Source organism: Centrocercus urophasianus, unplaced genomic scaffold (genome assembly GCF_019232065.1).
Source record: "Centrocercus urophasianus isolate 14NV4802_14NV808 unplaced genomic scaffold, USGS_Curo_1.0 seq_12, whole genome shotgun sequence".
Taxonomy (NCBI): Eukaryota; Metazoa; Chordata; class Aves; order Galliformes; family Phasianidae; genus Centrocercus; species Centrocercus urophasianus.
Window position 1 is genome coordinate 56,192,896 of NW_024884364.1, and position 26,030 is coordinate 56,218,925.

At 43.1% G+C, this 26,030-nt stretch overlaps 2 protein-coding genes across 4 annotated transcripts in view; one reads left to right on the top strand and one right to left on the bottom strand.

Moving 5' to 3' along the window:
• Positions 1-672: 672 nt before the first annotated feature.
• Positions 673-11,533, bottom strand: TXNDC9 (thioredoxin domain containing 9). 3 transcript variants are annotated; one of them, XM_042810811.1, is made up of 6 exons: positions 11,496-11,526; positions 11,068-11,169; positions 9,574-9,790; positions 6,921-7,039; positions 4,468-4,722; positions 673-2,051 (listed from the first exon to the last, which is right to left on the bottom strand). In XM_042810811.1, the coding sequence occupies exons 3-6, from the start codon at positions 9,760-9,762 to the stop codon at positions 1,934-1,936; spliced, it is 681 nt and encodes a 226-aa protein (XP_042666745.1). In that variant the 5' UTR covers positions 9,763-9,790; positions 11,068-11,169; positions 11,496-11,526; the 3' UTR covers positions 673-1,933. The 3 variants fall into 3 exon arrangements, with proteins under 3 accessions (XP_042666745.1, XP_042666744.1, XP_042666746.1); XM_042810810.1 differs by having other exon boundaries at positions 11,092-11,169; positions 11,496-11,520; XM_042810812.1 differs by lacking the exon at positions 11,068-11,169 and having other exon boundaries at positions 11,496-11,533.
• A 733-nt stretch (positions 11,534-12,266) lies between these two features.
• EIF5B (eukaryotic translation initiation factor 5B) overlaps positions 12,267-26,030 on the top strand; it is a 31,702-nt gene continuing 17,938 nt past the window's right edge. Inside the window, exons 1-4 of the mRNA XM_042810150.1 lie at positions 12,267-12,386; positions 24,468-24,593; positions 24,678-24,762; positions 25,136-25,784. Coding sequence (XP_042666084.1) covers positions 12,352-12,386; positions 24,468-24,593; positions 24,678-24,762; positions 25,136-25,784 — 895 coding nt within the window. The 5' untranslated portion in view covers positions 12,267-12,351. The remainder of the gene's footprint in view (positions 12,387-24,467; positions 24,594-24,677; positions 24,763-25,135; positions 25,785-26,030) is intronic.

Consider the following 26,030-nt stretch of genomic DNA (forward strand, 5'->3'; position numbering starts at 1 on the left):
TATCCAAACTGCACATTCCTTGCAAGCCCTTAGCATCAGCACTGGAGCGTGTGAGGTCATGCTACAAGCCAATGAAGGAACAGGTAGAACTGAAGATTAGTCTTGGAAAAAAAAAAAAAAAATCAGCAGCTTAGAGGGACATGAAACCACAGCATTGGTATTGTGTTCATAATGGAGTTATTCACACACAGAACTTAATAAACTTTAACAGAGCTACCTGCCAGAATCTTGACTACTAGAAGTAGGACAGAAGTACAGAAGCTACCACCTAAATGCACATCCATGGAACATACAGGAATTTTAAACAGGATTTTATATTTCCACATCTACTTCAACATAATTAAGACTCAGAGATGAGCCCTGCTAAGGCACTCTTAACAATGCTGTGAAACATTTGTCTCCTAAATCCAATTCCATGTAAAAAAACACTAGTGCAGTTAGAGAGTTTGTGCACTGAAAGAGAGATCAGCTCGAAGCAAGCCTGCTTCTAATGCAGTAATAGGCAGCTGCATCTTAAGGTGATTGATTACTTTCTCAAAATGAAGTCAATGTCAGAACAGACAGTAGCTCGCTACAAATCTAGCAAGAGCACGTGCAACACTGACAGACCACTGAAAGAAAGTAACTCAGAGCAGCTAGACCATCTTCATGGAAAGAATGCAGAAGTCAACATTAGAATTAAAATAATTTTATTTCAATGTACATGACCTGAAATAAAATATAATAATTATTGTTTAGACTTACTTGCAGGGTTATATTGCTGGGCTGGCCCAATGGCATTCTCCACCACAAGGCAGCAAGAACTAACAAGACCCACTTCATTGGCTTTTTTGGGCCAATTCAAAGTAGCATCTTAGAAAGTATCCTCCAGCACACAGCAAACCATGATTTTGAGAATAAAAGAAAAACATTCAACTCTTTACCTACCCAGAAAATTTATATCATGTTCCAAAGATGCTCTCCCTTGAAAATTCAGTCTGTTACTGAAAAAACAGCACACAGAATGCTGAGCTATATCTAAACAGATCAAGGTTTCTCCTGAATTCTTTTCTCTAGCCTACTCTCTTGTACAAAGCATCTGCTAAAAAAAATCCACACATTCAAAACCATGTAACTATACAAACCTTTTTTACAACTTACAGGGCAATGTAGTTAAGTTATGCAATGTTGTGACACGGCACCACGAGGTAAGCAATCCTCTGTTAAATTGTACAATTCCTGCACTAATAACTTGTGGTGCTTTACTGACAATAAACAGTTGTAAGTTTGAAGAGAACTGGCAGATGAACAGATAGAGAAAAATCAAATTGCTTCTTGTCTCCTTTAATGAAGAAAATTAAAAAACAAAACTTAAATTCAATGAAAACAATAGGAAGTAGTCCTTGACACAACGCAGTTAAGTTGTGGACTCCTTGCCAAACGATGTGAAAGCTATAAAGATGTAACGATGGTTAAAAAGATTTTTTTCTTTTTATCCAACAAATGTTTTCAGACAGAGTTCCCCAAGCCATAAACTGCTCAGACTATTTCCTGAAGAGGCATCGCTATCTGCTTACCCTGTTTTTACTCTTTCTTGTGCATCTGCTGTTGGCCACTGAGACTGGATATAGGGCCAGATGGACCTTTGGTCTGACTTGATACAGCTGTTCCTAACAGTTACTTCACAACACTTCATAAATGTACAGTTAGACAAAGTTCATTGTTGGCAACACGTGACTTAATTAGGACTTTGATTTTTGAGTTACAAATGACTCCCAAAAGAGAGAAAAAAAATATTTTAGGCTCTCTTCTGATATGACCCAGTTGTATAAAACTGTATAGAAAAAGTGAGCATTATGCGCAGATGTAATGAAAAGCAATAAGATTTATAAAAATCATCCTTAAAAATGTACCAAGCATAAACAAAACATGATTTATAAATAGATTTAGTGTTCTAGTCATCATCAGAATCTGAATCATATTTCTTCCCTCTGATGGTCTTCTTATCCAACTTTGTAAAGCTTGTTCCAAATTTCTTTTGGCTTTGAAAAGGTGGCTCCATCAAGTTTCCACTAAAATAATAATAAAAAAAAAAAGGTGTTGATTAAGGTCATATTTATGCAGACAGAAAATAGCATCTCCAGCTACCTGTCCCTCCAGAAAAAAACACAAACACCAAGCAAACACAATCCCTGCTCCCTAAAGCCACCCTGAGTAGCACAGTGCAATTGCCAGTAGAGCACATCCTTATTTGACACTATGCACAGCCTAGTAGGCTGTGCAAGAACCCACCCCTAGTCTGCACATGACCTTGCGGGAGTCTTCTCACTAGTGAGTGGGTGCAGAGGTTGCTGAATCAGAGAACGGCTTGGATTGGAAAGGAACCTCAAGGATCATCAAGCTCCAACCCTGCCACAACAGGCAGGGCCACCAACCTCCACATTTGATAGTAAACCAGGCTGCCCAGGGCCCCATCCAACCTGGCCTTGAACACCTCCAGGGACGGGGCATCCACAACTTCTCTGGGCAGCCTGTGCCAGCACCTCACCACTCTCTTTGTGAAGAACTTCCTCCTGACATCCAACCTAAATCTTCCCTACTTGAATCTATAACCAGCTATTATCCGTGTTCATGTAAAGCTGGGGCTCCTGCATTTTCTACAGCAGACGGGAATCCTCTCCCCTCATTCAGAGAAGGCTGTAGGTGCTTTTAATTCACGTGAGCCGCAAGAGGTTTGCATGTCAGTGTTAGGGAGTGAGCAATTAGAACTTTTTAGAATTAGCTACAGAAGGCTGATTGAAAATTCGTTGTTAACACTTTGTAAATAACATGTTGAAGCTATTGACTCTAAATACAAAGTTCACTGACTGCTAGTTAATTACATGTCAGTAATTAGTCAATACGACATCTGAATCCTGATTTTACTCAAATCAATGTGACCAGAACATTTTTCCTCCTAAATACAGCACATCCTTTCACCATCTGTCATCCAACATACACTGAAGGAAAAAGAAACCCACAAAAAACCCAAACGCCTGTTTTCAGACTCATGAGGAACTCCAGAGAGTGGGACGCTGCATTCAGAGCTACGTGGAAACATTTATAAATGAACACGTCCAGGAATTATCTCCTGGGCTGTGCAGATATAGTGGCTTGCTTTCCAAAGCCAGAGCACCAAACATAGAGTGTGGAAAAAAAAAAAAGAACAAAATGTTCTACTGGAAGCAGAATACACTGTACTATGAGTCAAGCAGAAAGTAAAATTATGCAGTGAGCCAGTGTACTAAAATTTAGCAAATTCAGCACAGCTTGATACAACTCCACTCAATTATTTCTCCCATAAAGGGGTGCTGCTGTCTACAACATACATCCACACTGCCTTTAAGACCTCTGTTTATTCTCTTGTTACTGAACAGGCAAGTGGATATTACCACTTGTTATGAACTACAAATTTTCATTTTGGTCATCCGAAGTGCAACAGCTGATAAGCTAAAGTGAGTAATAGTTTACTTGCCTTTGAGATATAGTACCTCTTGTCATAATTTGGGAATTAGGCATTTAAATAAATTGCAGACAAAGTATTAGAAAAAGCATTAATGTAGCTTGTAGAGTTTTCACTGAAGTGAATCAAAATGCTCAAACTTTACTGCATTGCAACTGTGACACCTGAGCTCATTTAGAATGAATGACATTAGGCACAGGACTCAGCCAGGTTAACTCTTCTATATACCTGCAGTGAAAATGCTACGTCACAGCATGACACAGTGATTGAGCACCTGGTGGGAAGGCAGGGCCAGCCCAGGGGAGCTCAGGTGCATGCAATGCCTGAGTGACCACGAGGGGTGCAGCCAAGATCCACCCCTTCCCAGATCTCATTTAAGGGCTGGCAGTGGAGGCAAGGCCGTCTCACTGGAGACCCCTACATACCTGAGGCCTTCTGAAATTAAGCAGCTTCTTTCCCTTGTTTCTGTGCCCGCTGCTGTTGCATTTGAGTGAATCCTCACTTGCTGCAGCCTGGGATCTTGCTGCCTTACTGACATTCTCATGCTATCCAGGGTGTTACAATACCTCACAGCAAGAACTGTGTTTGTTTCTATTACTGTACCAAAAATACATAATGATCATTATAAGATCTCAACACATTGCCAAAGATATGCACTTGCTTTCCCTTGCTAATGTACACAGATGAAATCATGCCATAGAACATAGAATGACCTGGGTTGAAAAGGACCACAATGATCATCTAGTTTCAACCCCCCTGCTATGTGCAGGGTCCCCAACCACCAGACCAGGCTGCCCAGAGCCACATCCAGCCTGGCCTTGAATGCCTCCAGGGATGGGGCATCCACAGCCTCCTTGGGCAACCTTAAACTCGTTTGTGCCTTAATCATACAACGTATCAGTCAAAGTTACAAACCTTTAGATTCTTGTCTACAAGCATGTTCTTGCATTTTATCTAGAAAAAGCAATCACAAAACTGTTAATTACCTGTAATTAATTATGTCTGCACAGCCTAATCTCCATTCTAAGGTCTCTGTAGTGAAGTCATCGGTGTTACCGAGATCAGTGAAGCCAACAATATAGTCTTGTGTTTTTCCATCTTTTATTAGTGCTAGAGTTGGAATTACTTTGATGCGCAGTCTCTCACACAAGAAAGGAGATTTTTCTGCATTTAACTTCAAGAATTTCGTCTCAACATGTTTTTTTGCCAATACAGTCAAATGCTTGTCCATTATTTGGCACCTGTGAGAAAAAAAACATATGAAACATTATTGTCAAATGAGATGACAAACACATACTTTATAGAAACAAGAGTTACTTCTATCACGTTGCTTCTTTAGACATCATCTTTAAAATTAAAAATTTAGTTCCAAAAGAAGCTGTGTTCAAAGGGATGCCAGACCTAACAACAGAACAATACCCTGGAGCACCTTTATTGCATAATTACATCATCCATTTCTATTGTTTCTTAATTATACTCCAAATCCCCCATGCACCAGGAAAACCTCTTTCACTTCTGAAGACCTGCAGTTATTGACAAAATTTCCTCCTGATCTCCATGTTCCTCTTTAGTTTCATTGTCTGTGTGCTCAGAAAACTTCTCAGTAATCAACTTCCTAACTTCATAAAAGTCACAGCCTCCAACTCTGAGCCACAGTAAATCACTGTACACAGAAAAATATATTTGCACAGAGCCCTTCATTAGTGCCAAAGGCAAATGTTTCACTTTTCTGTGGCGAAGTAATAATAATGAACATATAATTATCGTTTCTCAGCTAAGGGACAGTAACATGAACTGCCCAAAATACTTCTCAGAAGGCAGAGACATATAGAACTGTCACTTGCAATCTTCACATTCTGAACTTTCTTCTTGGAGTGGTTTGGCTCAGCTGCACAAATCTGATGTGACTGTCCTTAACTAAAGGAGAAGGCTGAGAAGATCAAAAAGCTGGAGTGGACAAGGATGAAAAGAACTTGATAATGTGGATGGTAAATCTGACACAGTAGGTTCAAGCTGGTTGCCAGCATTACATGTTTCACAAAGAACTTTTAAAGAAAGTTTCTCTTCCTGTCTGGGACTACACACTTAATTGGCTCAAACAACAGCAATGAGATCCACATCTGTTTTAATCTACTTATTTGCACAGGTGTTTTTCCAACTTTGCTTTGCTTAGTAAAAGCTAGCTGAATCCAACAGCTTCAGATACTAAGAATGTTTTGGTCAGAAGGGACCTCAGAGACCATCCAGTTCCAACCTTTCTGCTATGAGCATGGACACTTACCAGTCCAGGATGCCCAAAGCCACATCTAACCTGCCCTGAAACATCTCCAGGAATGGGACATCCATGACATCTTTCCTGTAGGCCCCCTTCAAGTACTGGAAGGCTGCTCTAAGGTCTCTCCAGAGCCTTCTCTTCTCCAGGCTGAACAACCCCAATTCTCACAGCCTGTCTTCACAGCAGAGCTACTCCTGTCCTCTCATTTTCCTTGTAGCCCTCTCTGGACCTACTCCAACAGCTTCACGTCATTCTTGTGCAGGGGACCCCAGAGCTGAACACAGCAGTGCAGGTTGGGGTCATAGGAGAAACTCAGAAGAGCCCTTTCTATTTTACTACCTCTCTATTTTACTCAGAAAACTTAAGATGCAAATACCTAGCCGCATAATCTAGATTTAACCTTTTTTCTATTTCTTACATTGAAGCTGTTTCAGTTTATGTTCCATAAACCAGACAGAATGCAACTTGGGGAAAAAGATAGGACAATTGGCTCCTCCTTCAATAAGCACTGCAATCTGCAATTGCACTTCAACAGAAGGCACTGAGATAAACCATCTAGGAACAGCTTACAACCCAGAACTTCTGAAATTCCTCCACAGCAGTGGGAGATCTTATTTTAGGTTCCCATTCTGAGTCAGGATGTTTACTCAGATCTAGGTCTCTCAGAGTCTAAAGAAGTGACATAATCATGACAGTACAGGCCCAAAGAGAAAACAGCTGTAGCTGGTATCCAGGAACCCTTTCAAAAGTCAAAACCTTAAATTCTAAAGATGCCTACAGAGGTTCATGTTTATATCCTGATTTTGTCTGTCAGAACTTCCCAGAATATCTCCATCTGGAATAATGACAGTGATCTGTCAGAAGTTGCCAGTCTTATGTGGTCACTAAATGTAGAGAGCTGGCTCCCTGAAACAAAATCAACAATGACCCACAGTGCTGTCTCACATCATTCAAGAAACTTGCATAATTGATTACAATATAAATGCCAAATCACATTCACCTCACTTGGAAAACAACATGTGATTTTGGGGAAAAAAGTAAGAATTGGAAAATCACAGTATTTTCATACTTCTAAAAATCTGAATTTACTTATGAGATTTTAAAAACTGCTTTTATAAACAAATATAAAGAGAAGGTTTCTTGAACATCAGTTACTTACTATACCTGAAAGTTGTATCTCTGTAGAAGTGGCAAACCACATTTTTACTTTCTTTGACTTCTTGGAAAAAGTCTCTCTCACTTGGGATTTCTCTGTACTCTCCGTGTCCTTTAGAAAGCCACTCCTTAGGGAAAACAAAAGGAAATAATTAGTATAGATTTAGTTAGCCCTGCATCTGCTGTGCCAGCATGACGGCTCTTAAGAACCAAAAACAACAAACAAAAAAATAGAAGGGACTTCAGTGGAAGCCCATTTCATACAGGAATAGGTAGAAGGCAGGTGGTTGAGCTGTAAGATACCTCACATATTTGTAAACACAAGTCTTGTTCTGAATTGCAGAGATTTCTGCAGGGCAGCCTCTCAGTGAGATCAGACTAGCTCAAAGCAGAAATTCTCCAAATTGAAAACTGTAAATGTACAGCTTGGTCGACTCCAGACTGCTTTTGCACAATAAAAAACAAACAAACAAAAAACCAACCAGCTTCTGAAAATTAATTATAGTGCATTCGTAAGAAACTCTTCACAGTGAGAATGGTGAGGCAGTGGTAGAGGCTGCCCAGATGGCCCACGCTGGGAAGTGGGCAAGGTAAGGCTGGATAGGTGTTTGGGCAGCCTGATTTACTGAGAGTTGTCTCTGCCCATAGCAAGGTGCTTGGACTTCAAAGGTTCCTTCCAACCTAAACCATTCTATGGTTCTATAACAAAAAAACAACCGAAACAACAAAACCCAGACAGCCAACAACCAGCAAGTATAGTCATATAAAGAAATTATCACGATGACTTATTTTTCCAGAATAGCATGAGGCATCTTACTTTTTACTCAATAGTAAACTACTTCAAAATTGCACTTCAAAAGAGATAACAGTGACAGAACATCAACTGATAGGAGTACATTTGTGCACGTGAACTTCCATATGTCCATATCTAAGAGTGCCCAAGTGTCATGACTTTGAAGAAAAAAAAATATAACTGTTAAAGATAAGCAAATAGCATAACACTTTTTCTGCTTCCACGTGTGGAGAATCAAAGCCATTAACACTGCCTCTTGTCCAGAATCCCAACCATTCAACATTTTACTGCATTTCCAATTCAAAACATGGCACGAGCCACCACAGCCAAAGGATCTCCTCTCAACCCAGTCACCCTTATCCAGCTCCAGTCTATTTCTTTCTTCAGATTTGCTTTAAGAGTAAGTTAAGAAACCTATTTAGAATTCAGGTCTCAGACCACATGTTACAGAAATATAGGAGTTGGAAGATACCTCTGGAGATCATAAGTCCAACCCTCTACTAAAGCAGGTTTGACTACAGAGGAAAGTGTCCAGGATATCCTTTGAATATCTCCAGAGAAGGAGATATTCAACCCCTCAGGACCCCTTAGGACAGCTTTTTTTCAGAGCTCTGTCACCCCCAAAGTGAAGGTGCTTTTCCTTATGTTCACATGGAACTTCCAATGTTCCAGTTCGTGCCTCTTACCCCTTGTTCTATCTAATAGTGGGCACTACTGAAGTCCAGGGTTGCAATTCTACCCGCTGCCCTGCTTCTTTCACACAAGATCCTGAACTCTACTACCTTACGATCACTGCAGCTAAGGTCATCTCCAGCCTTCACATCCCCAACCAAACCTTCTTTGTAAGCAGAAGGTCCAGCAACGCATATCTTGTTGGCTTAACCACCACCTGTGTCAGAAAGCTACCAGCAACACTTTACAGGAACCTCCTGGACTGCACATGTTTGGCTGCGTTTCTTTTTGATGCCCACTGCAGGCTGCCAGTATAGTGTCTATAGCTGTAAGAGCTTTATATCTTTTTGGCTGTGAAGGGTTGGGACAGAACTGGAGCCCTGCTTTTGTGAGTTATCAGGGACCAAGGTTGTTGTTCCCAACACTGCCTACACCTCCTCAGGTGCTCTAACGACGGCTAGAGGATCCTGGCATCTCTCTCCTCACCTTGGGGTCTCCTCAATTTCAAGACCCCCTTCACACACTTTAATCCCCGCTCTGCATGCTGCTTCAGAACATGCCTGCACTTGAGGTGATCACCTCAGAGCACAGATTACTAAAACTTTGTGTTTTCAGGAAGAACTTCCAGGGGAGCATGAAGACCACAGTTTAGCAAGAGATGCTAGGAAACAAAGCAGAATTTCTTCCTGCAAGAAGAAATGAAAAGTCATACACAGCCAGCGTTTCATTAGATTAGAAGAAGCATGACAACTAATTTCACCTCAGAACAAGGACAGACTCTACATCATTCTTCTACAAAATGCCTTAGAAAAGAGCAAGCACCACACACATTCCCTAATTAAACTTCTCCAGCATCTGGAAACACAAGGAACCTCAAAGGCTCGTGGTTAAGTTGTCTGCAAGGCTTAGCTTTCATACAGCAACATTCACTGAGTAATGACACGCTGAGATCTTTGTACTAAACTCCTTATCCCACTCTTCCTATAAGACAATCACAGAGATTTTTTTCTGACTTTGAATATCACAAATCACACAATGCGTGGACAGATGCTTGCTTTTCTACATAATTTAAAATTACTAAATACAGGAAACTGAGAGAAAAAAAAATGCATTTAGTTCACCCATACAATTTTTCTAGGATTTCCAAAAAGCCTGTTACACCGTACGAATCAAAACCTATGTTAGTATAAGAATTACTTGTTTCTGCTGCTGGGCCTTTTTCAGTGCTTCAAGTCTCCTCTGTTTCAGGTGTTCCAACTCATCTTCATCCATTTGGTCGAGCTTCTGCATTTCAGCATCCAGATGTTCTTCCACTACCTTGGCAGTCTGAAGTATTTCATTCTCCAGAACTTTCTGAAGTATTTCAACAGATGTATCAGCAGCCATCTTTAAGTATAAAGTGATCTCCTCAGAGCTGTGGAAACAGTGATACCTGGTGTGAGCACTTCCAATTAAAAGCCTTATCTCTCTGGCTTGCAGTTTACATCCTACAGAAACAAAATGTCACTGTGTTTAAAGCTACTGTACACAGTTATTTTCTACATAGCAACAATGAACACAGATAGCAACAGAGATTCCAGTCAAGTCCTATTATTGTCATACAGATCCAGGCACCTTTGACTGTACACAGGAACACAAAATTACTACTCAATATAAAGTAGTAAAATGAATCAGTTCCAAGGGAACAGTCATCCTGAACCAGATCCACATGCCTTTAATTAAGATTCTGAAACTAGAAGATGCAATCAGAAATGCTGGGAGGACATATAAGATCATAGAACGACCTGGGTTGAGAAGGACCACAGTGATCATAGATTTTCAAGTCCCCTGCTATGTGCAGGGTCACCAACCACCAGACCAGGCTGCCCAGAGGTCTCAGAATAAACCTAAGCAGAGCTCTGTGTAAGCTTTCAGTAGTCTAAACACAATTACTTTAAGTACTTGATGCATGTTAACATATTTAAACCTGAATTAACATTGCTCCCCTTGCAGCCAAAAGCGAAGCACTCAACTGCAATTGCTTTAGGTCAGTGCACTGCTTCAATTAATACAGATTAACTATTATTGCAAGCATCACCTTCTGGCAGAGAGGGAAAGGATTTAAGAAACCTCAGCATCCACTACTTAATTGTTGCAATGAAGAAACACAGCTAAAATTATCTTCTATAAGATTTCTCCTTTCCTAACATTTCAAAAGGCAGAAAGTATTGAGACCAGAGTACATCAAGAGGTGGGGGAATCTAACTGATTGTTCTCCTTGAAAAACTTCCACCTTACAGCAACAGTTTTTTGTTGCGTAACGACTGGCAGTTTTCAAAGAGAAACAGAGGGACAAAACAAAGTCACTGAAATTGGATTCTTTAAGTGCAAGAGATGATTTGGTGCTAAGTGTAAATTCCATGGTTTGGTGGTTGGAGACCATGCACATAGCAGGGGAGTTGAAACTAGATGATCACTGTGGTCCTTTTTAACCACAGGCCATTCTATGATTTCCCACAGCCAGCGTACCAGCGCCATCGGCTTCCAGAACACCTTGCACATAGAGGCAAGAACGCATTTGAAGCAGCGATGGGCAAAGCACCAACATCGTGGCAGTACTCCAAGTTTAATGCACCATCAGCATTGTTGCACGACTGCCACGATGTACACACAGCACGGGCAGAGCGTTTATTCTTTATCTCCCGTATGCACCTCGAGGGGTGGTAAGGAGCTCACCGACACAGGTCAAAGAGAGAGATCTTCAGGATATGGGCGGAGCCGAGCCCCGTGCCGTTGGAACGCCACTGCTTCGGCCTCCGAAGAAACAGGAAGGCGGTTAGTCAGCCCTTCCGCTCCCTACCAGCCCCCAGCGAGCGTTCCCGCGGCAGAAGCTGCACCGCAGAAGACCGCCCAGATAAAGCTACAGCTCCGCAGGGCCGGGAGCCGCCGGCACCGGCGTAGCCGCTACCAACAGCTACTGCCCACCCACCTGCCTAGGGGCGCGGCCGCCGTCACAAACAGGGGCTGCCCGCACGGCCACCCTAGCTCCCGATGAGCTCAGTGACCGCCCCGAGAGCGACCTCACCCGCCCCGGGGCCGCCACATCCCCACAGCCCGCAAATAACACCACCGACACTCACCCGTTCCGCCGTCGCCACTCCCCTCACCTCGCTCCCGCCCCACCTCGTCACGCTCTGGCAAAGTCTCGCGAGAGTCAGAACGGGTCACAGGGGGGGCAAACTGCCTTTTCGCACGCTCATTGGTCAGGAAGGTGGACACGGAAGCGACGGCGACCAACGCGCGTGCGCCGTGCCTGCGAGGGTGGCGGCGGCGGCGGCGGGGGGTAGTGGGCGCGATCCCTGCGGTGGCCGTTACTGGGCGGTGTAATGGCTGCGGGGGGAGCTGAGGGACCGGCCGCGCGCCTTCCGGGGGTCTCCCGCACGGGGCGAGGCGTGTGGAGCGCGGCGGGAGCGTCATGACCGGGAGCCGCTTGTTTTGGCCCGCGCGACAGTTGCCGTGAGGTGAGGGCGGCCCCAGGCGGTGCCTCCGCGCTCCGGGAGCGTGAGGCGTGGCTTTGGCAGCCCCGCTCAGGAGACCGCGCGTGAACTGCGCGCGAGAAGATCCGCGGGTGCGGTTGATGGGATATTAAAGTGTGCCTTAAAAAAAAAAAAAAAAAAAAAAAAAAAGCGTTGTGCTCTTTTTGTTTCTTGGAACTCCGACCGTGGCTCTGCTGCAGCTGGGGCGGGGAGATAACGCTCGGAGCGCCCGCGGTACGGGGCCGACGGCGGGAGGAGCGAGGCCGCCGCGCTCTAACCTCCGGCCGGCAGGGGGCGCTCTCGGCGGGGGGCTCGCCGCAGCTCTCGGCGTGCCGGCGCGGAGCAGGCCGGGACGGCGCGGCGGGGGCGGGGCGGGCGGCTCGCCGTATGCACGGGGCTGCGTGCGGTTGCGGGTGGCTCAACGGTGTTGAGACGGGCGACGAGCCGAGGGGTCGCCGCCATGGGCAAGAAGCAGAAGAACAAGAACGAGGACAGGTAGGGGAACGGCGGCCGGGCCGCGCTGTCTCTCCCCGGGAGCGTGACAGCGGTAGCGAGCGCCGGTGCGGCGGCGCTGAGTCAGGCCCTGCCGGGGCTCGAGGCCTCGCTGGGCCCGGGCGGCGGAGGCAGGGCGGGCCGCGCTGAGGAGCGGTAGGCGCGCTGCTTGCCGCCTCCTTCGGCCCGTTCTCGGCCCCGCGTGGCGGCGGGCCGGCTCGCGGTCGCCGGCTAAAAATAGCGCCTGGGCCCGGCGTCGGGGCTCAGTGGGCTCAGTACGGTACTGCCGTGCGGGACAGTGCGGAGATTGCCCCGGCTGTAGGCTCCGGCCCTGAGGGGCTCTCGCAAGGGCGATTATCGTGAACCGTATGGAGCGCTGAGTGAATAACGTCAAATATGTGTGTTTCAGCAGGAGAGAGCGTGTGCTGTTACTTGTCACTATAAAGTAGTAATAAAAACGTTTACAGTTGGCTCGCAGTGTGCTTCTGGTTGTTAATGCTGACTGAGTTAAATGAAAGCTATTTTCTATACACAGATGGGTAGCGATAGGACAAGGGGGAATGGTTTTAAACTGAGACGAGGAAGTTTAGGTTAGATATTAGGAGGAAGTTTTTCACTCAGAGAGTGATGACACACTGGAACAGGTTGCCCAAGGAGGCTGTGGATGCCCCATCCCTGGTGGCATTCAAGGCCAGGCTGGATGTGGCTCTGGGCAGCCTGGTTTGGTGGTTGGGGACCCTGCACATAGCAGGGGGGTTGAAACTGGATGATCGTTGTGGTCCTTTTCAACCTATTCTGTGAACCTTAAAGTGTGCGTGAACTTGAAACTGTACAGGTCTTTTCCTTACCCAGGCTGACCATTTCGTATATTCTTCTTGAGCCATTAAATGCGCCTTTTCGTGGAAGTACCACCATGAAAACTATCTCACAGACTGTCATTTTTTCTGGTTCTAATATGGGTGCTTGTTCTTATGTTAATAATCTGTACTCTTATCTCCTTTTTCTTTAATTCCACAATTCTATGATTTATTAATCTAAGTCTTAAATCACTTTATGTTTTCTGGTACTTTTTGGATAATAAGTGTTTTGTTAGCAAAGATTGATCTTGGCTAACTATTTTTCTCTTGTGTCTTTTGCCATATTATGCATGCTGGTTTGTACTGTCTGCTATTACAGCTTGTTTCTTGGGCTGTATTTCACAGGTGTGTCCCAGGAGCAGCTCTGGCAAGAGAATGAGTCAAGTGTCACTTGAGGAGGAAGAAGGAGGGGTTGGAGATTTATGCTCTTCAGGAAGGCAGATCCAGTGCTCTCTGTACCTGGTGTGTTAGATGTCAGAATCATGCAGAAATCTTTGGGTGCTGAGGTGCTGCTGTCCTGAGTCCTTTCAGCCATGGTGATGGTGGTGGTGTGAGGTTCTGGAGGGGAACTGGAGAGTCATAGTGCCTACCAGGTGTCTTGTTCTCATTTGAGGCTGAAGGAAGGAAGCATACCTTCAGTGAGAAGCCAGAACTTTATTGTTAGAATAGTTGAAATCTTAAACCTAATGACTGTTTATCCAGATCTGATTATAAATTAGCGTGCTTACTATCTCACTGCTGCTGCAAGTTAGTGGTTTCATCCTGAGGATAGTGAGCTTTTGTAGTGAGTGGTCAGCATTAGAAGTTCTTTGTGAGGAGCAGTGCAATCATTGGTGTTGATGGTTTCATTTTTATTTTTTTATTTTTTTTTAGGATTGACTTGAGATGCTCTGTATGTGCCATCTGTTAGTGTCCATCCCATGACTGTCCTTTTCTCTGCAGCATCCTGCATCTCCACTTCTCAGTGCCTCTTCTTTCATACCAGGCCTATATTTTTCTGCTCTGCAACACTATGTTAGAGCTGTAAATCCCTCATTCTTTAACTGCTTGTTACTGCTGTCTACATGAAACCGTGATTGCAGCGTGCCAGGGTAAACAGAAGTAAAGCCCAGTTACGAATAGATACCTGGTCACTTAGAGAAATTGCTGTCACAGCTAAATCAAGTAACAGTTAAAGGCAGGCCAAGAGAAGCTCAGCCAAAGTAAGCCTGACAGACTTCAGTCCTAAGAGTTTGCAGATGCAGCACAAAAGCTTCTGAACTTCTGTTAGCAGGGGCAAAAGTTATTATTGGGCTACAGCTATGTTGTGGCAGAGGGTTAAGCTGGAGGATGAGATTAAACAGATGTGTATTTGAGAAAGACAGGACAGTTGAGGGGGGGTATATCTTATTGCCAGGAGTTTAAGGGGATGGGAATGAGGTAGGACCTGGAAAGCCAGCGGTGTTTTTAGGTGGGCTCTATCTGCAGAAGTACCCCTTCATCTGATGGGGCTGGTTCTGGCTGATACTCTGTAAGCCATGGGTTCCCTCCAGGGAGGGATCGTGTGTTTGCATCTGTAGCTTCAAGATAGACTTCAGCACCCCTGATCAATCTGCGTTCTGTTCCAGTGAAATGAGGGAGGACTGGCTCCCTGGAACCAAAGGCTCACTTTTGTTTCCCACATGCTTACTTTTCTGAAAGAGTGGTCAGGCACTGGAATGGGCTGCCCAGGGAGGTGGTGGAGTCACTGACCTTGGAGGTGTTCAGGAACGCTTGGATTTTGTGTTGAGGGACATGATTTAGTGAGAACTATTGGTGATAGATTGGACTGGATGGTCTTGTAGGTCTTTTCCAACCTTGGTGTTTCTGTGATTCAGTTTTGTGCTATGCCAAGTTATTCATTTCTTTCTTTTCCCCTCTTCTTTCCTCAGTAACTGCATTTTAGATGTTCCTTACATCCTTTTTGGCTGCCTCTCTGAAAGTGTGCTGCAGCTCAAGGGCACAACTTGCAGTGCAGAGGGAGCAAATGGGAAGATGTGGGCAGTATGTTGGTGTTGTGAATATTGCTTTGAGCATTGATGTAACAAAAAGGAGATTTTTCTCCTTTTCTGCTGACTTGCTGAGACAAGCTACAGAAGGTACAAGTCATCTTTACTCTGCGTTTCTCTTCTCTCCTCTCACCCCTTTCGTTTTAACTTCTGTTACGTAGTTTTCCCTTAGCATGTTACTGTGGAGCATAGTAGAGGTCATGCTGATCAGTAGTAATGTACATCCACGTAAATGAGGCTGACTAAGAACTTTGGCATAGGAGCAGGCTCAAAGTACACAAGGCTGAGACCCTGAGGGTTGCAATACCTGTAGTGAGTAGGGAAGGAATGAGAACGTGGGGTCACTGTCTGCTGTATTTACTCATTGCTATCTGAACCAAATATACCTTCAAATCTGTTTCTACTCCGCCAGCACCTCTGTTATGCTCCTAGGAAATTTACTGACTCCTGCCTTCTGATTTTGGTGCATATGTCCATGAAGAACATATGTGGGTGGTCAGATGGCGTGTTTGAGAGGTGCTCTGTTAAGGTGAGGAGCATCGTGGGTTGTAATTAGTACCTAAGCTAAATGGAAGTTGCTTTGATGGATTCCTCTTATGATTATGTTGATTGCTCATTTTCAAAGAAAACTTCATAGCAAGGCTGTCAATAAAAATATGAGACTTCATAACTTCCAGACGTTCCTAGTGGAAGAGTGGGTGTTCTGATGTGTAATTTGGCTCCTAGGAGTGGTGTGCTATGGATGAGTTGGTTCTTGGGTAGAGCTGTAATGGCAGAAGGCTCTCCCCTGCTGTTTCTGTGAGTTTCGTACAGGAGGCTTTTTAAATGTGTGGGAAGAAAGGCTGTTGAAAGCTACAGAACTCTGTGCTTTGAATTCAAACCTCAGACTGCTGTAGATTTCCAAGTGTAAGTGCTGTATGCAGTAAGTTACGAATAATTTCCTGCCTGAAATCTGAATCTTTACGTTCTTAGCTTTTCTTGTGTGTTTTTTTTTTTTTTTTTTTTTTTTCCCAATCTTCTCCCTGCTTAGTTCTTTTTTCTCCTCCTCTAAGTAGTCTCCTTTAGCTTCCAGTATGTAATCTTTAGGTGTGTTTGTCCTTGTGCCCTTTGATATTGTGTGCTGCTGCTGGGGCATACCTCTCTGATCATTCATGCGTATTGCTTTAGAGTGTGCAGGTGCCAGCAGTGATTCTGCAGCCAAGAATGAGCACTGCTGCTAAAATAAGACTTATAGTGTGGCTGCCTATGCTATATATTGTTTCCTGTTCTACAAATTCAGTTGCTGGTACTGTCTGCTAATCGGTTTGGTCCTTTAAATGAAATCCCCTAAGTGTAGCCTTGGGAAGTTCAGTGAAGGCTGCGCAGCCCACGGACACCTGGAGTTTAGAAATGTTGTGCACTGTAGAACGTGGACAATCTCTGTCTCTATCTGCTTCTCAGGAATGGTCCCACAACAAAGCTTTATGCAGTTCCAGCAAGGAGAGCAGCTGAGAAACACTTGAATTCGTTGTCGCAAATCTCATCTAGAAGCTGCTAGGATTTTGTACTGGCAAATGAAGTATAATTCTGTGCAAATATATGTATGTTACCAAAAAGGCCATGTTTTGTAACACAAGCATTTCACATTTTTAAGAAAGCTGATTTTATACACGTTATTGGATTTCTGTAAAGCAGAGCATCACATCTGGGCCTCTAGGAAGACTATAAGGATCTGCAAATGTTTGCAGTACTGTTTTCCTTTTCAGTGTTGCAGTTCTGGATAAAACCTCTAGTTCAGTTAGTTACTTTTAATACTTACGTAATATTCCTTTTCTTCCTCTTGCTGAAAATAATAATAATAAAAATAGGCCCTAGAACCTGCTGGAAATAATTCTTCTGCACACAGGCTGTGTATGCATGCAGTTAATCCAGTCACTAAGTTTGATTTATTTCAGAAAGTAAGTACTGTGCAGCCTGGTGGGGGTTCTGCTCTGGAAACAGCTGGTATCTCACAAAGATGTGTGTTTTGATGATCCTGCTGCTTGTAGGTTACTGGTTACTTATTCTCCCCACACATCAAATATTTATCTATATGTATTTCTATATGTCTTTTACAGTGAGGGTGGTGAGGCACTGGCTCAGGTTGCCCAGTGATGTGATGGATTCCCCGTCCCTGGAGACTTTCAGATTGAGGCTGGATCAGGCCCTGGGCAACCTGGTGTAGCTGTGGTGTCCTTGTTCATTGCAGGGGTGTTGGACTGGATGACCTTTAAAGGTCCCTTCCAAATCTAACCATCTAACTCTTTTCTATGATTCCACGTTTTACAGTAGTCTGGAGATGTGAATGAGTGTGCTATCTTAACTCTGAAATATGTTCCTTCAGATACACATGATTAGATGAAGTGTTGAGTTATAGGTAATGCAGGCAGGTGTGCTTTGTTTCTCAGAATTGTAAACTCTCTGAAGTGTATTTCAGAATGTGCTCTAAGTGGTATTTTTGGTTTTTTTTTCTGCTGATGAGAAATACCTAGGATACAGAAGCTATGAAGCAGTGGGCTTGGAGGTAATCCTTGTAGCCTGTGTACTTTTGTAAACCAGCAAAGCCCCAGAGATGTAATTCAGGGAAGACCAAATGTTACTTCTTCACTTAGCGTTTCATATTCTGTGCTTTTAACCATCCTCTTCTGGGAGCTAAGCACTTAAACTGAACCTCGAAACACTGTCTTCTCCCAGAAGCTCTGTGCTGTAAACTGCTAAGTACGTGATATCTTGAAGAAACATTTTATCTTGAAGTTTTGCTGTATCTTGAAGTGGAATTCTAAGTTGTGGTTAGCTTTTTTGTTTTGTCCTGTTGAAAGAGCCTTTCTGTTGTGGCTTTCTGTTTCCTATCACCTGTTGCCATTAAGAGTTTCCTATGCCTTCTATTTTCTATGCCTTTTTCAGAAGGTTTAGTTTAGCTGATAGTTATTCCACTCTTCTTTTTCCACGGCTAAACTTGAGAGAGGAGGCATGAGCCTTTCATGTTATGAAATAGAATCATTATCTTCAGAGCCTGACCGAATAACAACTGCCCTCTTGGTCAGGCTTTGCTTCCTGCTGTCTCATGTAATTAGGGAGCGTCACCAGCTTCCTTCATCTTACCAGGGAAATGGGGAAGGTGCAGTTTGCATCACGTATAGTTTGGCTGACTTGACTTGGGTTTGCTCTTGGTGTCTGTCCCCAGCTGCACCCTGCAGTCATTTCCCATCATATTGGATCTGGTACTGCAGCGTTGGCTCGTGTCTCTGGTCTTTGTGTGGGCGCCCCTCACTTACTGGGGGTGGGGAGGTGCAGCTTGTTGTGTCCCAGCTTTCTAACAGTTGTAGGCATACATAATCCACATGTTTTCAGCAGGAAAAACAAGACAGCTTCTTAAAATCTGAAAAGTTGGTGGTATTCATCCATTCAGCAATGGGTAAGAAGAAGAAAACAGCAGTAACTTTGTTTTCTTGCTTTCACTAACATTGCTGAGCCAGCAAATCCTTGTATTTTCAGTTTCATAACCCACTTACGTGAAGTGCGTGGTTTTGAACAATTAAATAATCACTTCCAAAGCATTCTGTGTAGTGCAGGGTTTTCAACCCGTTGCTCTGAGAAATGTTTTTTGTAGAGAGAATACCTGAACACCTGTGAGTAAAACAGCTACAAGTCTGCCATTCAGCCTTTGTAACTCACGGATTTTGGAATAAGCTTGTGTTTAGAAATGTGTCTCCATTATTGGGCTCAGAACTCATATCTTCAGAGATGTGGGTATAAAATGCTTTATTATTCCATGCAAACGCATGGAAACAGATGGTTCAGCTTCTTTCAGTCTTTCTGAAGTTCAGGTTGTTTTCTTTCTAAGCAAAAGAAGGTCACTTAATGACAGTGATGCTCTTTGAGGTTGGCTGGAAGAGCTGGTGCCATGTAAATGATGAAACATCTCCAAAGTTGCCTCAGCAAAAATGAGCCTCGTGGTTATGCAGGAATGTAGGAGTGAGCTTGCAGCAGTGATGCAACTTTCTTGCTGCGTCGATTTTTGTCTCTTCTGCCCTGTGCACACAAATGCTTTATTTATACTTTTGGCCTTTTTAAATCTGACTGTGTTTTCTGGCATTTGAACTTTACTGAGATATCTTATAGCATATTTTTATTTACTATCTCAGTTTTGAAAGTGCAGGAGATCTTTAGTAGTTATGTTTGTGTTCATCAGTGCAGTTGCTCCAAAAGCACTTGGACAAGCACTTTGAGTGTCTGTGTATGCTTTTAGTTTGGCAGGAGAGTGTTACCTCCTTAGCTTTGTTTGCAGAGCTCAGTGTTGGATTGCTAGATGTTAAAAGGTTGGTTTTTTTAAAAAAGTTTCGTTTAACTAATTTCAATAGAGTCAAGTTGATACTAATGAGGACAACTCAGCTCCTTTGCATTCTGCTGATTAATCCTGTTGCTCCACTCTTTCAGTTCATGTGTGGAGTGATAGTTTTCTCTCTACCACTGCCATCCTTTGTTGCGTAGGCACACGGTGCCCGTTGATAACAAAGTTCTGCTCAGTGTTTGGGGATCTGTATTGCAGGTACTACTGTCAGTGTACTTAAAGCCATAATAGACTGAGAGCTAAGAAAGGGACTTTATAGGATCTCACTGTTGCAGGCCATTGCATCAGAAAGGGAACTTGCTCCAAAATCAGATCACATTTTTAACAACAGCAACCAAAAGAAGACAACAAACAAGGCAGTCAACACCTTTACAGATGAGCTATTTTAGTATTTTTCACCAGATGTTAAGTAATAACTGAGCTTGTGCTTTTTTTTTTTTTTTTTTTTTTTTTTTTTTTTTTTTTTATTGGAGTGTTAGCCTTGAATGTCAATTCCTTGTTGCAGGAGCAAGAGAAGCACTGGGTTGGTCTCTTTCAGCCCATACGCATGTCAGTCATGGGGGACTTCCCACTTTTCTGACTCAATAGCTTGCAACTGTTGGGGATCTGATAAGTAGGAGAGCTGCTGGCAATCCTCTTACGTGCGACTGAGCCGAGGTAGGTGGCAGCTTTTTGTTCGTTCCCAGCTCTTCTGTAATCTTTTCACGCTTTCTCTTATAGGCAGGCTTTGAGCGTTATTTGTCACTGTGTTCAATGTGGAACACGATGTGGATTTTAGGAGTGTCGCTTTGTCACTGGCTTGACCACATGTGATTGCGCGAGGGGTGTTACTGAATTTCCTTTCTTGCTCCTGCCTTTCTTAAGCATCTCCGAGTATTGAGGATGGTCTGGGAAGATTTGATCCTGATTAGGTGTACTAGCACAGTATTCAGCTGGTGGCCCACTGAGTATCTGTTAGCAGCCTTGCTTTTTCCTGTGCAATGCAAGTTTTCAATAGTTTTATTTGATATCTGAATTCTAGTGATTGCTGTGTCCTTGTTATGGATTACTGCTATCTTATTTAATTAGCCCAATTAGCTGTGTCTTCTCCCAGTGCGTAGTTTTGCCCTGTGTTAGGCACAGATGCCCTTGGAGAAATGTCTGCAGCCATTTAGTGTTTGGCAGATGGTTTGTTGACATTTGTATGTGGTGTGCACACACTTAACTCTTGTTCCAGCTTACTTACAGCTCACTTTTTTAGCAATGCCAGAAGTAGGGAATGTCTTATCTGGCAGCAGAAATAGAGGCTGGAATCAAAAGTATATGAATAAGAAAGATGGCTCTGGCTTTGCTTCTCAAGCAGCAACAGGACAAGGCAAATGCTCAGCAGTGCAGCAGTGGTTGGCTCTCTGCTTCATGTTTTCTGGGCCTCGTTGAGGTGTGTGTGCTGAGGGAATATGGGAATATTTGTGTGGGAACCTGTCTACAGCAACCCTGTGTACGGTGCTCATGGGGTTGGGGTAGGACCCTTGCAAAGGCTGAACGTGGGGCATAGGGGGGATGGGTGAGACCTTCTGCAGGACTTGGAGGAGGAGGTTCCTGCAAGAGAGCTTGGGTTTCTGAAAATTGCATTTGGGGAGTACTTCAGGTTTGTGGGAAAAAGTTTCCTAGGTACATCTTCCAATGCCAGTAGAAAAGAAACTCCACAGTTCTGTATCTAAATACTTTGTGTTCCTTATGCCGTAAAAAATGACGTAAGCATCTCCCAGGAAAAGGAGGAGGGCCCTTTCTCAATCTGCTTTTCCACTTTACTATGGAATTCTAGAAGAATAACACTGAGCCAAGATTAGAGTCATTAGAATTCAGCATTCTAATTCTAAATAATGAAATAATTAGATTGCTGACAGTGGAATATATTTCAAAATCTTTACTGCAGCATTCCGTTGGCTGAAAGTCATGAACGACGATTTGAAGATAAGGAGATTCAAGGGCAATATGGAAATAAACTCTTAGTCATGGAAGCCAATATTTGAACTCCTTGGCTTTCCAGTGATGCTCTTGCTTTACAGTTATGAAGAAGAGTCATAACTTTATATATCACCAGTGAATGTGTTTTAATTTTACTTTTTACTTCATCCAGGCACAAATGTTTGAAGTCTGCCCTGTCTTGTCTTTGTAAATGGAAATGTAGTGAAAAGCATAGATTTCTTGGAAACCTTTGACTCGTAAGCTGTAGAAGCCAATGTTAGAAAGAGTCTTGTGCTGTATTTATGCCACTGTTGTGACAGCTGAATGGTCTTCATTGTTATTTCTAAATTGTGCTCGCTGGTGGGTGTTAAAGCTTAATGTCTGTGAATGAGTTTTTTTGGTGTTTGATTTCAGATCTTTTTCCCAAGAAGTTTCCCTTTTCAAGATGGGGTTGAAGTGTGCAGATTTAAAGGCAAAACAAACCCCAAACAAAAAAGGAAACCCACCCATAGTACACATGCCCTGTTTCCCCTCCTTAAAGCTTGCACCCTGGAAGGCATGAAGTGCCATAAGCTGTCTTTGCTAGTAGCCTAAAAACAGGTGGTTATGTTTGAACGTGCTTCCTGCAAAGTTGCAAAGTCATGAGAATATCCATGTGGATTACAGCCTGCTTAAAAGTTTGCCTCTTTCATGTCCGTGCAGCCATCTGGGTAAGGTCCTGTAACAGTTGGTGTGAGCTGTGCAGCCACTGGAAGCAGTAGCAGCAGTCTCTTCTAATTACTTCCAGCTCACGTTAGGCTCCTTTGATTCAAGGTAGAAGGAGGTAAGTGAGTGTACTTAATAAATTTACGGGCTACACCGGGCGTAAAAAGAAAGGACCTGTGCGAGGGCCTGCGTGCAGCATAGTTAGCTTGAGGTGTAGGGATGATTGCTGACGTTTTTATTTCAGCTCTGTGCTACCCCAGGGCCACAGCCAGTTAAACTGCGTATAAAAACAGCCCTTCAACGTCAAGTCAGCTGTTTCTAAGGTGCTAATGACCCCAAAGTTTATTCTTTTTCCCCTTGGGGTACATGGGGGATTGGTTTAGAAATCAGCATTAACTACAGGAGAGTTATGTTTCTGTGAGAAATATATCAGTGGGTATAATGGAGATTTGCTTTTCTTGTTTTGACTAAGAGCACGTATCCCTGGCAACGTGCTGGATGGTGAGCTGCTTCGTTGTATTGCTTTTTATTAGGTGTGTTCTGTCGGTATAGAAGAAAAGTTATGATCTTGAAAACAAATAATAGTTGATCTTGTGCTGTTGTCACAGGCAGACCGTTCTGGTGACTTGTTAATGCAGAGATTTGGGGATAAATTGGGTTTGCGAATGTCAGCATGTAAAAATGATTCTCTGAGCCCTCACTTTTTGCACAGAGACTTAAGCATTTCTCCAAAGATTCTGAAAAATGTAATCCATATATAATAGTTTTGAGCCCCTCACTACAAGGAAGTCATTGAGGCCCTGGAGTTGTGAGGGGTCCTGGAGCACAAGTCTTATGGGGAGTGGCTGATGGAACTGGGATTGTTCAGTCTGGAGAAGAGGAGGCTCAGGGGAGACCTTATTGCTCTCTACAGTAACCTGAAAAGAGATTGTGGTAAGGTAGAGGTCAGCCTCTTCTCCCAGGTAACAGCTGTAGGATGAGAGGGAATGGCCCCGAGTTGCACCAAGGGGTGTTCAGGTTGGACGTTAAGAAAGGTCCAAAAGGGTGGTCAGGTGCTGGAATGGGCTGCCCTGGGAGGTGTTGGAGTCACTGACCTCAGAGGTGTTCAAGAAACATTTAGATGTTGTACTGAGGGACGTGGTTTAGTGGGAAATCTTGGTGATAGGCGGACTGGGTGATCTTGGAGGTCTGGCTGGTGAAAGTGGGTAGCAGTGATCAAGACAGTGAAACTTTGAGTCAGTGAGTAGTTTTCTGTCCGTGTACCTAAGAGGGAGTTAGTTGAGATATCAGTAGCAGATTAAATGATTAATAAATATATTTTCTAAAAGCTGCAAGCTGCGATATGAGTGGTATCCTAATGCTTACTACTTCAGTAGGTCTAAAAACCTAAGTTTTAAGTGTGAAGTGGGGAATAAGCAAGTCACCTTTCTCACAGCTGCACTGTGAGTACAATCACATGACAAACCTCTGGGCACTAGACTTCATCTTTGCTCCCTTCTGCTGGTACAAGAGAAGCAAAAAAGTGCATTTGATTTACTGCTATTGATAAAAGAGAGTAGAAGAGCTTTTGTTTCTTGGTTGCAGATGAGGTTACTTGTAACAAGAAAGGAAGATACTTTGAAACAGAAGCTTACATTCTCCTTCTCATTAGATCTCATTGTATTATTTCAGATGCCTAGTGAAACTTCTTTTAGCTGTCTTTAGGCCTGAGAGAGGTGCTACTAAGTATGCAAATGGTGGAAATAATTGCTTGTCAACTGCATTACTATTTTTTTTTCCAGATGTTTAGTCCAGTAGGGGTGATATTCTGCTTCTCAACCAGCAGATTGCTCCTACTGAATTAGGAAATTCCTTCTGCATCATTTTTTACATTTTTCAGTTTAGGGATTGCTTTTCCATCCATGATGCCTACTGTGATGTGGAGGGATAAGCGATTTGGCTGTTGGAGGAGCAAAGTCTAGTTGTATTCTTCCAAGAAGGTTTTATCAAATCTCACATCTGAATTTTAAAAGTCAGTACTGGAAGATCTGAATATGTTTTACCATTCTTTTTACCTTAAAGCAGACAATACATATGCAGATTTTTCCTTTTTTCCTACAGGGTCAATTAAGTGTAATGATTTGAATGACTTCTATTTAGATGAACTTTCAAATAACCCTATTTTCCTTTTGCATTTTAGTGCAAAAGATGATATTGATATTGATGCCCTTGCTGCTGAGATAGAAGGTGCAGGTGCTGCAAAAGAACAAGAGCCTCAGAAATCCAAAGGCAAAAAGAAAAAAGAGAAGAAGAAACAAGATTTTGAGTAAGATTTTTTTCCTATCCACGTTATTTTATTTAACCTTGCAAAACTTCATTTACTTAAGTACCATAACTTTTCCTGTTTTAGTGAAGATGATATCCTGAAGGAGCTGGAAGAACTGTCACTAGAGGCACAAGGAGGGAGAGCTGAGAGGGAACCTTCTGCAGGAAAGGTGAACACTGTGGGGCAAGGGGAGACTATGTAATAGGAAGTAGTTGGGATATGAGACACTTCCATCCTGGAAGAGTTAGTTTGTGTTTGGTTGGAACTCCTAAGGAAGTTAGTGGATATTTCTTCTTATACTTGTAATAGTAAATGTCAATTGTGAAATATTTTACCCTAAGCAGTGTTTTTGTGTGATGATCATCATTCGAACTCAATCAGAATAAATTTTAACTGTGGGCTGAGTGTAGTACAGTCAGCAGTTCATAGTTACTGCTTTTCAAACTTCATCTTCAGTAAGAGAAGTTTTTCTTGACATCTGTGAATGCTAACTCTCAAAAGCATGTTATTTCCCATGGCTGATTTTATCATTTAATTACCAGGCTGAAAATGACAATGAAGATAGCTTATCAAAACAGGACAAAAAAAGGAAAGGAAAGAGCAAAAAAGCCAATCTTGAGAATGACTACGACAGTGAGGAAATGGAAGATAAAGATAGAAAACCTAAAAAAACTCAGAAAGCAAGACAAGACGTACTTTCTGGCAGTGATGATGATGATCTTGAGATTCAGCCTAAGAAAAACAAAGGGAAAACTCAGAAATCAAACAAAAAGCATGAACTGTCAGAGGATGAAGCTAACGTTAAGAAAAGCAAGGAGCGTGTGGGGACGTTGTCTACAGGTGAGAGCGGTGATGAATCGGATGAGTTCTCCCAGCCTAGAAAAGGACAAAAGAAAAACCAAAAACCGAAGTCCACTGCTGCTACTGGAAGTGGGGATGAGGAAGAAGAGTCATCATTCAAAGTAAAAACGGTAGCTCAAAAGAAGGCAGAAAAAAAAGAACGTGAAAGGAAAAAACGTGAGGAAGAAAAAGCCAAACTGAGGAAACTGAAAGAAAAGGAAGAATTAGAAGGTGGTAAGGAACCAGCAAAGCCAAAGGAAGCTCCAAAAAAAGCTGAAGAGAAGGCTTCTCCTGATGTCGCAGCAGCCCCTGGCCCTGGGGAAAAAGGAGAAATTCCTGCAGGAGCAGAGGGTTTGTAACATGGTTTCTAAAACTGTAATTTAAACATGCTGGTTTTTATCAGGAGACCAGAGTATTGACAGGCTGTGCAGGTGATTTGTTGCTTTATTCTAAATCTGGAGTAGTAATCATTTGGTAGCCTTGTCTTCCTCTTTGTTGGCTGACATGTGGCTATTTTTTCTGGCCTGTAGTTTATTCAGGTACGGGTGTAAACAAAAGCCAGATGGTGAATTCTCATTACCACATGTACGTAGCAGT

What these genes read in the sequence shown, in the direction of transcription:
- TXNDC9 (XM_042810812.1), bottom strand. Translation starts at nt 9,762, where the DNA reads ATGGCTGCTGATACATCTGTTGAAATACTTCAGAAAGTTCTGGAGAAT. An exon ending in TACAGAGATACAACTTTCAG is followed by an intron (nt 4,723 to 6,920) that starts GTATAGTAAGTA and finishes TTTTTCTCACAG; the next exon opens with GTGCCAAATAATGGACAAGC. An exon ending in GCAGACATAATTAATTACAG is followed by an intron (nt 2,052 to 4,467) that starts GTAATTAACAGT and finishes TTATTATTTTAG; the next exon opens with TGGAAACTTGATGGAGCCAC.